At 39.0% G+C, this 13,893-nt stretch overlaps 1 protein-coding gene across 7 annotated transcripts in view; it reads right to left on the bottom strand.

Moving 5' to 3' along the window:
• The window catches only part of LOC307127978 (uncharacterized protein), a 36,871-nt gene extending 27,333 nt beyond the window's left edge, over positions 1-9,538 (bottom strand). For 2 of the 7 annotated variants that reach the window (XR_013816705.1, XM_079819480.1), the window contains exons 1-2: positions 9,448-9,508; positions 9,007-9,146 (exon numbers count right to left, since the gene is read on the bottom strand). Coding sequence is in view for 2 of the 7 variants with exons in the window: in XM_079819480.1 (XP_079675606.1) it covers positions 9,007-9,091 (85 nt within the window). In the remaining 5 variants the exon portion in view is untranslated. Of the gene's footprint in view, positions 1-7,999; positions 8,418-8,992; positions 9,147-9,434 lie in introns of those variants that run through there. The other 5 variants (XR_013816704.1, XR_013816708.1, XR_013816706.1 and 2 more) reach the window with 5 other exon arrangements.
• Between the last annotated feature and the right edge of the window lie 4,355 nt (positions 9,539-13,893).

The raw sequence follows: 13,893 nt of genomic DNA, 5'->3' as shown, positions 1-13,893 counted from the left end.
TCGATCCCAGCAGTCACCACCAGTGTGTCCTTGAGCAAGGCACTTTACTCCATGTTGCTCCAGGGGGATTGTCCCTGTAATAAGGGCACTGTAAGTCGCTTTGGATAAAAGTGTCAGCCAAATGCATAAATGTAAATGTAAAATAAATTTGAGGTAGCAAAGGAAGGAAAATGACATCCGGTGATGATGATAATGGTTAGGAGTGGATTGGGCCACCCAAGGGCCGTCATTCCACACAGCATGTGGGCCAGATCAGCATTCCACATGTGTCAGATGTGTAGAGGGAGCAACCAAAAAAAAGTGGACCAGGCAGCTGGGTCAGTCAAATCTTCACAGGGTCCATTGCAAGCTGGCTGTGTCACTGAGGAAAATTTTCTTCGTCAGGTCAGAAGCACAGGACGTGGTAGTGTCTCCTTCCCCATTGAGTTGGAAACGCAGAACAAGGGTTGTCTACCCGGGGGACATATTTATTCCTTTCTGATGAGGAGGAGATTGAAATCTGGCGCCTTTCCGATCCTGGAGTGTGATTGGCCACTGGTATCTAAAGTAGCCACGATGTTGCCCACCCTAGTGTGGAACTCATTTGCATAGCATAAAGTGGCGTGTTAAAACAATGTCTTTAATGTTTTACCCATGCATTATTTCTTTACCAAACCTCTTTTAAAATATAAAAGGCATCGTATGGAACAGATAGAGACCAAACATGATAAGAAACGGTTACCATGCATTCATTTATCTGTTAATGGATTTGTCCTGTGAACTGTTGTGTTAACAGTCAATAACCATTAACATAAACTGTGCTTTGTAAGAAGATGAAGTAGATGTGTTGCAGTCTATATTTTATATTTTATGGCTCTTGCCTTAACTTTAGGAATTGGTTTGGTGGGTAAAGTAAACTTTTAGACCGATGAGAAATCCTCTCCTTGGGTGGTGGGGGCAGATGTAAGAGGTGCCCTGCCCTGTAAGAGGTGTCTGGTAATAGTCTGGTAGTGTAATACTAGTAGTATTACAATGTCAAGTGAACTCTTTACAGTTGACCATGTTTTATAGGGTGTGCTTTGTAACTTAAAAAAATATGTAATAATCATTACAGACACATTGAAGGTATAAGGTGAAAATACTACTACATTAAATTACTACTACATTATTACTACATTAATTAAGTTATTTTAGGTCACATAAATATTTTGAAAATACTAATACATTAAAGACTTGTAGTATGTTCTTTAAGGTCAAATAAATATTTTACAACTTGTTTTAAAGCGTCGTGAGCCTCCTTTCAAAAGCTATTGAACTAGAAGTGTTGTCAATGAAGAACCCTATAGAACACAGTGATGGTATAAATCAAAGATCTAGAGTAAATACTACTACATTAAAGACTTGTAGTGTGTTATTTAGGGTCAAATAAATATTTTACAACTTGTTTTAAAGCGGCGTGAGCCTCCTTTCAAAAGTTATTGAACTGGAAGTGTTGTCAATGAAGAACCCTATAGAACACAGTGATGGTATAAATCAAAGATCTACAGTAAATACTAAGACTTGTAGTATGTTCTTTAGGGTCAAATAAATATTTTACAGCTTGTTTTAAAGACAAAAACAATTGAAGTGCAATGTGTGTGAATGAAGCACCTAACAGAAGACAGTGATGGTATAAGTTGTACTGTACATTTAGCATATTCACAGATTCGAATTTTCCGGATCAATTAACGGCCCCCCTGATCTGAACCCGAGCGGTGTTCTGTTATTGGATTTCTGTGCTAGCCACGGTTTGTCCATAACGAACACCATGTTCAAGCATAAGGGTGTCCATCAGTGCACGTGGCACCAGGACACCCTAGGCCGGAGGTCGATGATCGACTTTGTGGTTGTGTCATCAGACCTTCGGCCATATGTCTTGGACACTCGGGTGAAGAGAGGGGCGGAGCTGTCAACTGATCACCACCTGGTGGTGAGTTGGATCCGATGGCGGGGGAGGAAGCTGGACAGACCCGGCGGACCCAAACGTACTGTGAGGGTCTGTTGGGAACGTTTGGCCGAGCCCCCTGTCAGAGAGATCTTCAACTCCCACCTCCGGCAGAACTTCGACCGGATCCCGAGGGAGTCTGGAGATATTGAGTCCGAGTGGACCATGTTCTCCACCTCCATTGTCGCTGCGGCCGCTCGGGGGCTGTGGCCGTAAGGTGTCTAGTGCCTGTCGAGGCGGCAATCCCCGAACCCGGTGGTGGACACCGGAAGTAAGGGATGCCGTCAAGCTGAAGAAGGAGTCCTATCGGGCCTGGATGGCTTGTGGGACTCCGGAGGCAGCTGACCGGTACCAGCAGGCTAAGCAGACTGCAGCCCGGGTAGTCGTGGAGGCAAAAAATCGGGCCTGGGAGGAGTTTGGTGAGGCCATGGAGAAAGACTATTGGTCGGCCTCGAAGAGATTCTGGCAAACCGTTCGACGCCTCAGGAGGGGGAAGCAGTGCCCTACCAACACTGTTTACAGTGGAGATGGGCACCTGTTGACCTCAACTGGGGATATCGTCGGGCGGTGGAAGGAATACTTCGAGGATCTCCTCAATCCCACCGACATGTCTTCCGTTGAGGAAGCAGTGGCTGGGGATTCAGAGGTGGACTCGTCCATCACCGGGCTGAAGTCATCGAGGTGGTTAAAAAGCTCCTCGGTGGCAAGGCACCGGGGTTGGATGAGATCCGCCCTGAGTACCTCAAGTCTCTGGATGTTGTGGGGCTGTCTTGGCTGACACGCCTCTGCAGCATCGCGTGGCGGTCGGGGACAGTACCTCTGGACTGGCAGACCGGGGTGGTGGTCCCTCTTTTCAAGAAGGGGGACCGGAGAGTGTGTTCCAGTTATAGGGGGATCAACCTTCTCAGCTTCCCCGGGAAAGTCTATGCCAGGGTACTGGAGAGGAGAATTCGGCCGATGGTGGAACCTCGGATTCAGGACCAGTGTGGTCTTTCCAGGGTGCCCAACCAGTCCACATGTGTTTTGTGGATTTGGAGAAGGCATTCGACTGTGTTCCACGTGGCATTCTGTGGAGGGTGCTCTGGGAGTATGGGGTCGGCGGCCCCCTGCTTAGGGCTGTTCAGTCCCTGTACGACCAGAGCAGGAGCTTGGTCCGCATTACCGGCAGTAAGTCAGACTTGTTCCCGGTGCATGTTGGACTCCGGCAGGGCTGCCCTTTGTCACCGGTTCTGTTCATAATTTTTATGGACAGAATTTCTAGGTGCAATCAGGGGCCGGAGAGTGTCCGGTTTGGGGACCACACGATTTCGTCACTGCTTTTTGCGGATGATGTTGTCGTGTTGGCTTCCTCGAGCCAGGACCTTCAGCGTGCACTAGGACGGTTTGCGGCCGAGTGTGAAGCGGCTGGGATGAGAATCAGCACCTCCAAGTCCGAGGCCATGGTTCTCAGTCGGAAAAGGGTGGCTTGCCCGCTTCAGGTGGGTGGAGAGTTCCTGTTTCAAGTGGAGGAGTTCAGGTATCTTGGGGTCTTGTTCACGAGTGAGGGAAGGATGGAACGGGAGATTGACAGACGGATCGGTGCAGCTTCTGCAGTAATGCGGTCGATGTACCGGTCTGTCGTGGTAAAGAAGGAGCTGAGCTGCAAGGCAAAGCTCTCGATTTACCGGTCAATCTACGTTCCTACTCTCACCTATGGTCATGAGCTTTGGGTCATGACCGAAAGGACAAGATCCCGGATACAGGCGGCCGAAATGAGCTTTCTCCGTAGGGTGGCTGGGCGCTCCCTTAGAGATAGGGTGAGGAGCTCGGTCACTCGGGAGGAACTCGGAGTAGAGCCGCTGCTCCTCCACATCGAGAGGAGCCAGCTGAGGTGGCTCGGGCATCTATTTCGGATGCCTCCTGGACGCCTTCCCAGGGAGGTGTTCTGGGCACGTCCCACCGGGAGGAGGCCCCGGGGAAGACCTAGGACACGCTGGAGGGACTATGTCTCCCGGCTGGCCTGGGAACGCCTCGGGGTTCCCCCGGAAGAGCTGGAGGAAGTGGCTAGAGAGAGGGAAGTCTGGGTGTCTCTGCTTAGACTGTTGCCCCCGCGACCCGGCCCCGGATAAGCGGAAGATGATGGATGGATGGATGGATGGATGGAATTAACTTGTGAGCTAAACGCTTTTACTACACAAACAACACCTCTTTTCAACCGTAGTAACGTAGACAAGCAGCTAGAACTTTATTTTCCTCAAAATAAGCTTTCCACCGCAGTGGAAAAAAATACACTGATGTCTATGCGCAGACGGCTGAGAAGCGGATTCGAAGGGACTGTCTGCAAAGTGCAAAACCCCAAAAGCTTTACTACAAAAAGAGCTTATAACACATTTACAAATGTGTTTTTGCACATTTTTATGAACAAAATTCAATAACTTCACTGTACTCCACTGTACCGTCACCAAACTCAGTTGGCACGTCACCGCTGGCCAGATGGTTATAGTACAGCAGTTGTTTTTGAAAAAGAATATGAATTAATATTTTTTATGATTATTCATAATGAACAATATTCAATAAATTCACTGTACTTCACTGTACCGTCACCAAACTCAGTTGGCATGTCCCCGATGACCAGATTGTTCTAGTACAGCACTTGATTTTGAAAAAGGATATGAATTAATATTTTTTATGATTTTTCCAAATGAACAATATTCAAAATATTCACTGTACTCTACTGTACCATCACCAAACTCAGTTGGCATGTCCCCGCTGACCAGATTGTTATAGTACAGAACTTGTTTTTGAAAAAGAATAGGACTGAATATTTTTTATGATTTTTCCAAATGAACAATATTCAAAATATTCACTGTACTCTACTGTACCATCACCAAACTCAGTTGGCATGTCCCCGCTGACCAGATTGTTATAGTACAGCAGTTGTTTGTGGAAAAGAATTTGAATTAATATTTTTTATGATTTTTCACAATGAAGAATATGCAATAAATTCACTGTACTTCACTGTACCGTCACCAAACTCAGTAGGCACGTCGCCGCTGGCCAGATGGTTATGGCACAGCAGTTGTTTTTGAAAAAGAATATGAATTCATATTTTTTATGATTTTTCACAATGAAGAATATTCAATAAGTTTACTGTACTTCACTGTACCGTCACCAAACTCAGTTGACACGTCGCCGCTGGCCAGATGGTTATAGTACAGCAGTTGTTTTTGAAAAAGAATATGAATTCATATTTTTTATGATTATTCATAATGAAGAATATGCAATAAATTCACTGTACTTCACTGTACCGTCACCAAACTCAGTAGGCACATCGCCGCTGGACAGATGGTTATATTACAGCAGTTGTTTTTGGAAAAGAATATGAATTCATATTTTTTATGATTTTTCACAATGAAGAATATTCAATAAGTTTACTGTACTTCACTGTACCGTCACCAAACTCAGTTGACACGTCGCCGCTGGCCAGATGGTTATAGTACAGCAGTTGTTTTTGGAAAAGAATATGAATTCATATTTTTTATGATTATTCATAATGAAGAATATGCAATAAATTCACTGTACTTCCCTGTACCGTCACCAAACTCAGTTGGCACGTCGCCGCTGGCCAGATGGTTATAGCACAGCAGTTGTTTTTGAAAAAGAATATGAATTTATATTTTTTATGATTATTCATGAAGAATATTCAATAAATTCACTGTACTTCACTGTACCGTCACCAAACTCAGTTGGCACGTCGCCGCTGGCCAGATGGTTATAGTACAGCAGTTGTTTTTGGAAAAGAATATGAATTCATATTTTTTATGATTATTCATGAAGAATATTCAATAAATTCACTGTACTTCACTGTACCGTCACCAAACTCAGTTGGCATGTCGCCGCTGGCCAGATGGTTATAGTACAGCAGTTGTTTTTGAAAAAGAATATGAATTCATATTTTTTATGATTATTCATAATGAAGAATATGCAATAAATTCACTGTACTTCACTGTACCGTCACCAAACTCAGTAGGCACGTCGCCGCTGGCCAGATGGTTATGGCACAGCAGTTGTTTTTGAAAAAGAATATGAATTCATATTTTTTATGATTTTTCACAATGAAGAATATTCAATAAGTTTACTGTACTTCACTGTACCGTCACCAAACTCAGTTGACACGTCGCCGCTGGCCAGATGGTTATAGTACAGCAGTTGTTTTTGAAAAAGAATATGAATTCATATTTTTTATGATTATTCATAATGAAGAATATGCAATAAATTCACTGTACTTCACTGTACCGTCACCAAACTCAGTTGGCACGTCGCCGCTGGCCAGATGGTTATAGCACAGCAGTTGTTTTTGAAAAAGAATATGAATTTATATTTTTTATGATTATTCATGAAGAATATTCAATAAATTCACTGTACTTCACTGTACCGTCACCAAACTCAGTTGGCATGTCGCCGCTGGCCAGATGGTTATAGTACAGCAGTTGTTTTTGGAAAAGAATATGAATTCATATTTTTTATGATTTTTCACAATGAAGAATATTCAATAAGTTTACTGTACTTCACTGTACCGCCACCAAACTCAGTTGACACGTCGCCGCTGGCCAGATGGTTATAGTACAGCAGTTGTTTTTGGAAAAGAATATGAATTCATATTTTTTATGATTATTCATAATGAAGAATATGCAATAAATTCACTGTACTTCCCTGTACCGTCACCAAACTCAGTTGGCACGTCGCCGCTGGCCAGATGGTTATAGCACAGCAGTTGTTTTTGAAAAAGAATATGAATTTATATTTTTTATGATTATTCATGAAGAATATGCAATAAATTCACTGTACTTCACTGTACCGTCACCAAACTCAGTTGGCATGTCGCCGCTGGCCAGATGGTTATAGTACAGCAGTTGTTTTTGAAAAAGAATATGAATTCATATTTTTTATGATTATTCATAATGAAGAATATGCAATAAATTCACTGTACTTCACTGTACCGTCACCAAACTCAGTAGGCACGTCGCCGCTGGCCAGATGGTTATGGCACAGCAGTTGTTTTTGAAAAATAATATGAATTCATATTTTTTATGATTTTTCACAATGAAGAATATTCAATAAGTTTACTGTACTTCACTGTACCGTCACCAAACTCAGTTGGCATGTCGCCGCTGGCCAGATGGTTATAGTACAGCAGTTGTTTTTTAAAAAGAATATGAATTCATATTTTTTATGATTATTCATAATGAAGAATATGCAATAAATTCACTGTACTTCCCTGTACCGTCACCAAGCTCAGTAGGCACATCGCCGCTGGCCAGATGGTTATAGTACAGCAGTTATTATTGGAAAAGAATATGAATTCATATTTTTTATGATTTTTCACAATGAAGAATATTCAATAAGTTTACTGTACTTCACTGTACCGTCACCAAACTCAGTTGACACGTTGCCGCTGGCCAGATGGTTATAGTACAGCAGTTGTTTTTGAAAAGAATATGAATTCATATTTTTTATGATTTTTCATAATGAAGAATATGCAATAAATTCACTGTACTTCACTGTACCGTCACCAAACTCAGTTGGCACGTCGCCGCTGGCCAGATGGTTATAGTACAGCAGTTGTTTTTGAAAAAGAATATGAATTCATATTTTTTATGATTATTCATAATGAAGAATATGCAATAAATTCACTGTACTTCACTGTACCGTCACCAAACTCAGTTGGCACGTCGCCGCCGGCCAGATGGTTATAGCACAGCAGTTGTTTTTGGAAAAGAATAATACATAAAGCAACGCTCTCCATTGACTTTGCATTGCCTGAAGCGCCTCCTTGTCATTTCTGACTTATAACAAAAAACAGAACAATATCTAAAAGCTGATATGTCACAAAATGTACAGCAAACAAACTAAACAAAACCCACAACCAAAAACACAGAAGTCCACGTGTGGGCGTGGCCTAAATGCACTCTGTCTCTATTGGACTGGATGGTGTGTCATTGAACAGCATAGTGATGGTATACATGTGAGGCACAAATTGTTTATAAACCATCTTGAACAGAGATTTTCCAGTAGTTTTTTAATTGTTCACCAAAAATACACATCATGTTTGTTGTCATGCTTTCTGAGTATTTGTCAATAATCTGATGGATTCAGTTCCATGGACTGTGATATTTCTGATTGACTGTAAACAGCAAAAAATGCACATGAACTGTGATATTAGGAGACTTTTGGTTTAAACAAAGATATGATACAACAGGAAAACATCAACGATAATTTAGCCATTCTTTAAATTTTTTTATTCAACACCAAGACAACACGGTTACGTTGTTCTTCTTTACTGCAAGTCTATATATCACTGAAAATCAGAGGTGAATAAAACAGCAAGACATGGGCTGCAGTATGATCTGTAGGGTCCAAGAAGATCCGAGATGTTCCAACTTTCTTTGCCGCAGTCGGCCCATGTTTTCAAAACCTATTGAAATAAATCAAATGTCATTGTTAAAACCAACATACCAATAGAGTTCTTGCTCATTTTAAGGCAAATAAACAAATGTAAAATGTAAAATGAAGCGATTAACTATGTTCAGGAGATTACACATGAATTTGCACATGACAGGATATCAAATTACAGCTCATGTACATGTTTTTCATTTCCTAAACATCTTTTTAAACACCATCATTATAATGCATTTTTAATTGTTTCTAAAGTAAAATATATAGCATTATAATGTGAGTCATATTTGCTGGTAGCTACATCTATAGCTGGCTAAAATGCAGTTATCTGTTTGCACACAATAAAAAAAAAATCACTTTTTATACGGTCCCTAACTGGTTTTCCACACTACATTGGACATTCGGTGGACATTCGCAAGTAAGAATGCCGTTAAAATAATAATTGGCCATTTTTTTCAATTGTAAAAACGGTTGTAGCTTGACAATCATTGCTTCACAATATCATGTCGCTGTTTACAATTTGCAAACATGCACTTATTGCAGTTATATTGAGATCGCGGAAGTCCGAATGTGCGAATATAAAACCAACTTTACCGGAGTACACCAACCTAATAGCTCCTCAGTTTCCTCTTCTTTCACTATGCATGGTTCTGGATCACCGATGTCCTGCATCTCTTCTTTAATAAACTCCATGTTTATCTATGCCACGTGGATCTCAGTTGTTTCACCTGGAGTTTTTCCTGCGTGTCTGGAAGAGTTTGATAAGAATTAACAGTAGAAAGAAAGAAAAAGGAAATTAAATCAGTGTTCCTCATGCGTGGATGCGCTTTGCACAGAAAACGTGTAACACATGAACAACAACAGAATATCAACACAGTTTTGGCGCCATTTACGAGAGACCAACTATCAGCAAACAAATCATTACCATGTTACGTTCAATACATTATTTTGAGTTGGCGATAATAAATAAATAATGCCATGTTTTTGAAATACATGCGCTAAAAACCATGTTGAATCATGCTGTTGTACTACAGACCTTAAATCCTTACTGGCTCAAACAACCTTTCCCTCGGTCGAACCAGGCGGCGTAATCCCGGATCCGACGTAATGGCGTAATGACGTCACAGCGGGCCGAAGAGGCTAAATAAAAGATCATAAATAAGCCTTTTCAGAGGCTTCAGGCTTAAAGCTAAACATTCCTAAGTGTGAAATTCTTTGTTTATTTGATAACATTGAAACCTCTGTTTGTAATATACCCATTAAAGATAGCGTGAAATATCTTGGCATCTATATATCTAAGAAAATCACCTTTAGGCAAGAAATGAATTTTCTTCCTAAAGTTAAAAAAACAAAACTAACATTTAACAATTGGCTTCAAAGAGATTTATCACTTCTTGGTCGAGTTCTTTTAATAAAGGCTGAAGGTCTATCTCGCTTTATATACCCATCCTTTTCATTATTTGTCCATAATAATACCTGTAAACAAATCAATAGTTTACTGTTCAACTTTTTTTTGGAAAAACAAACATCAACATTTGAAAAAACAGGTTTTATGTGGTAAAAAAGCTGACGGAGGCTTTGACATGCTTGATTTTTTTTACATTAATAATACTTTCAAAGTGAATTGGGCAAAGAATTGTGTTAATTCATCAGACTCTGTATTTTATCCCACACAATATCTTTAAAAAAGTGGGAGGGCTTAAATTTCTGTTAACTTGTAACTTCTCCCATTCTAAACTCCCTATAAAGCTTTCTAAATTTCATGAACAAGCTCTTCTGGCATGGAAACTTTGTTTTGTTCACAATTTCTCTCCCCATAAAGTGAAGCTATGGAATAATAGAACATTTTGGTAAAGAACAAGTCGATTTTCCTTAATAACTGGCATGAAAAAGGTATTGATTATCTCTGCGATATTCTAGATCCACAAGGGAATGCTTATTCTTATTATGATTTCATGTCTAAATACAATTTCCCTGTTGTACACAAGGAATTTCTCACAGTGGTAAAAGCTATACCAAAAGGACTTGTTCATTTAATGAGATGTCATCTATCTTTTGATGTGATAGCTAAAATTGAACAGAATTTCCTGATTGAAGACAAGAGTATTTATGACCCAAAATGTAGTAATAAATCTATAAGAAACATGCTTCAGTTAAGGAAACGAATCACCCCAAGGGGAATTTTTTTTGGGAATTCTCGAATAGATAAGATCAATTGGAAAAAAAAGCATGGTTACTACCTTATAAATTTTGTATACCAAATAAAGTTAAAGAATTACATTTTAAAAATTTGCATAATATTTACCCAACCAATGAGATTACATCTAAATTTGGTAATGTTAATTTGAATTGTAATTTTTGTAATTCCAATATTGAGTCAATTGATCATCTTTTCTACATGTGCCCCCTTATCAAAGAATTCTGGCTGATTTGTCAAAATTCATTGCTTCAAAGTCCAGTTTTGTTATTGATTTAACCATGTGTGATATAATTTGTTATTTTTCTCATTGTAATCATAACATAGATTATATAGGAAATGTATGCATCTTACTGGCAAAATACTATATTCATAAATGCAAGTTTTGATCATCAACACCTACATTTAATAATTTCCTTTGTGACTTGAACTATTTAATCAGGACACTAAAAAAAGTTAACAACAAATAAAGTGTCAAACTTGTGGAATTATACAACGATTTGTTAAAAATTGTGTAATTCGATTCCTTGCCTTTTTTTTTCTTTTTTTCTTTTTTTACTTTCCTTCCCACTGTTCTTATAACTTTATACTGTCATCCATTTTGCTTGTAACGCTTATTGTAATGTAATGTTTATACAGTATGTTAATGTTTATCTGCAATAAAAAATAAATTAAAAAAAAGATCATAAATTTTTTTTTTTATTATATTAATAATTATATGTCTTAATTATATAAGCCATAAACTAAACCAACATGCTATGAGGTCAATCACAGAATTCCAAACTATGATTTGATGCAAAAAAAGTATTAATGGCTTTATAATGAGGTAAAGAACAACTGTGAAGTATTGCAAACAACATATCAAATAAATATAAAACTATTGATTTAAAGATGTTGAATATATAAATAAAGACAACATATTTTTATGTTTATTGCAAAATATGCATATAAAATATATAGGCACAATATGTAAGATTGTTGGATTAAATATTAATTTAAACTTAATTTCCAGTTTTATTTTGTAGAAACCATATAACACCAAATACGCTTTATATATTATTCGTTTGATTAGACAGGTGAGCAACTGTTAGGATACATTCATCCACAGAAAACTAATCACTGTTCTAAAGCTCAACACAGTAATCTCGTTTTCTTGATTTACCGCGATAGGCTACCATATGTTTTACCATGCCTAATAACGATCTAGCTTACTGCAGTGTGCAACAATTGTGTCATAGTAGTCGCCAAGCGAACGCACAGAGTAGCATTATAACAACTTTCAACACACTCAAATGTAAGGTGACCAGATTTCTGAAATGGAAACCGGGTAGTGGTTCCTATTTCAGTGGTCAAATTATCACTAAAATCTCATTTGTTTTTAGCTTTTAATTAAAAAACAGGGACAATAATTTTTTTTAATGGTTTTGTTGTTATTGTTGTTGTGGGCTCCCTATATTATTTTTAACATTAATAATTATTATGATTTAGTTTGATTATAAAGATTTTTTTCTAGATATAATACAATTCAACGCACCCGCAAAAAAAAAAAGAAAGAAACCAGTTAATAGTAACAAATAACAAGCAGTTCAAAACAATATTAAAACATGACTTAACAAAAACACATTACAAAAATAAAACAACATATGATAAATAATCATTTTATAATTGTATTTAATATTTTTATTTTCACAAGTTTATACTATTTAGATTACTTTTTTTACTGTTTTGTTATGTTTGTGCTTGAAAATAACTCTTACTATCCAATTGGTCTTAATATTTTGCATTTTAGGCTTATTTTAAACAGAAAGTATGTGTATTCTGCACATGTATTTGTTACAAGTGTAATTGTTTAGGCTTTTTTATAGTTCAGATAATGTGGTAAGTTAATCCCTGCTTTGTGACTGCGGAGTCCCGCACCCTGTTGAGGCTCTGTTATAAAGCACATACAAACAGTATTCCTTTAATTTAACATGAATAGTTAGTATGTTACTACCTTGAAAGCGATAATGATGTTTCTTTTGATATTTGGCGATAATGGCGCTCTGCTCTCGGTTACGTTCTTCATGAAGTAACATTAGTAGCAGCGCGTGCGCGTCCAAGAAGCATCAGCGTATAGCTCACAGCGCCATCTGCTGGTGAAAATAATCACTACACGATTGCTCCTATAATCAGCAGCTGCTGTATGGTGATTGGGCGCTTTTTTGCAATATATCTGAGGGTTGTTTTGAACAAGCTGTAAAACGGGGACATTTCCGGGGACAGCTCCAGTCGGGGACAGAACACCAAAAACCGGGACTGTCCCCGGAAAACGGGGACGTCTGGTCACCTTACTCAAATGTATCTAATATGATAAAACAGCGCTGCGTTACCCCACATACGCATGAGCGGAAGAAGCGGAAGCGCTCATCTGTGACATAATAAAAGCTCCGCGAGATCAAGGCATCATCAAGCTACACCTTTGTTTTGAATAAACGACCTCCAGCAGCGAAAAATTACATATTGTGGCTTTAAGTAATTAAGAGCATCATTCGCAGCTGCTTCATGGGAGTAGGCAGGATTTGCTTGTCGTGATTCTCTGAGTAGTGAAGATTTCTCTGCACAATCATGGGTAATGTAGTTTTTCACCAGGATTTTTGTTGACAAGAATTAAAAAAAGTGTAATCATGCTGCCTTCACGTGCTATCGGAAATTTCCTAATTCCCATTTTAGAAGTCGTGATTACGAGCTTGTTGCATTCAAGTGCTTTGTTGTCGGAATGAACAGGAATCATGGTGGACAAGGTTTATTCTTGCCTATTTATTGGGAAAATCTTATTAAAACCAACATCATATGTAGTGTCCCATGCACTGACAACCATATAAACATTCCAGATAGTCCGCTTTCTGCCGATTCTGTAATTTCAGTCAAATGCTGAATGGCTGAGGGCTGATGGCTTCAACAAAGCCACAAACTGAAGTTTTGAAGTAGGAGCAAGGGGTTTTCAAAACTAGGGTCAGAATGTTCTAAGCCTAAGGGGTCCCCAGAAAATTTCAGAGAATAAAAAGACAAAGCAAAATCAGCTCCAGAGCTCGTGATTCAGTATATCACAAATTCGGGCACTGGTAAGGACAGTAAAGAACGTCGGCTACTAGTGATTTGTAGTTCGACACTATCACGTGAGGGAACAACGCAGTTATTTAACAACTGTGCGTTTATTGAACATACTGCATGAGCTGCACACTTTCAGTGAACTGCATAAATCCACCTTGCACAATTGCCCGGTGCAAACAGACTGAATCACACTGTTAATGCAGGACTG

Source organism: Gobio gobio (assembly GCF_949357685.1).
Source record: "Gobio gobio genome assembly, chromosome: 6".
Lineage (NCBI taxonomy): Eukaryota > Metazoa > Chordata > Actinopteri > Cypriniformes > Gobionidae > Gobio > Gobio gobio.
This window is presented reverse-complemented; position numbering and strand designations above follow the sequence as displayed.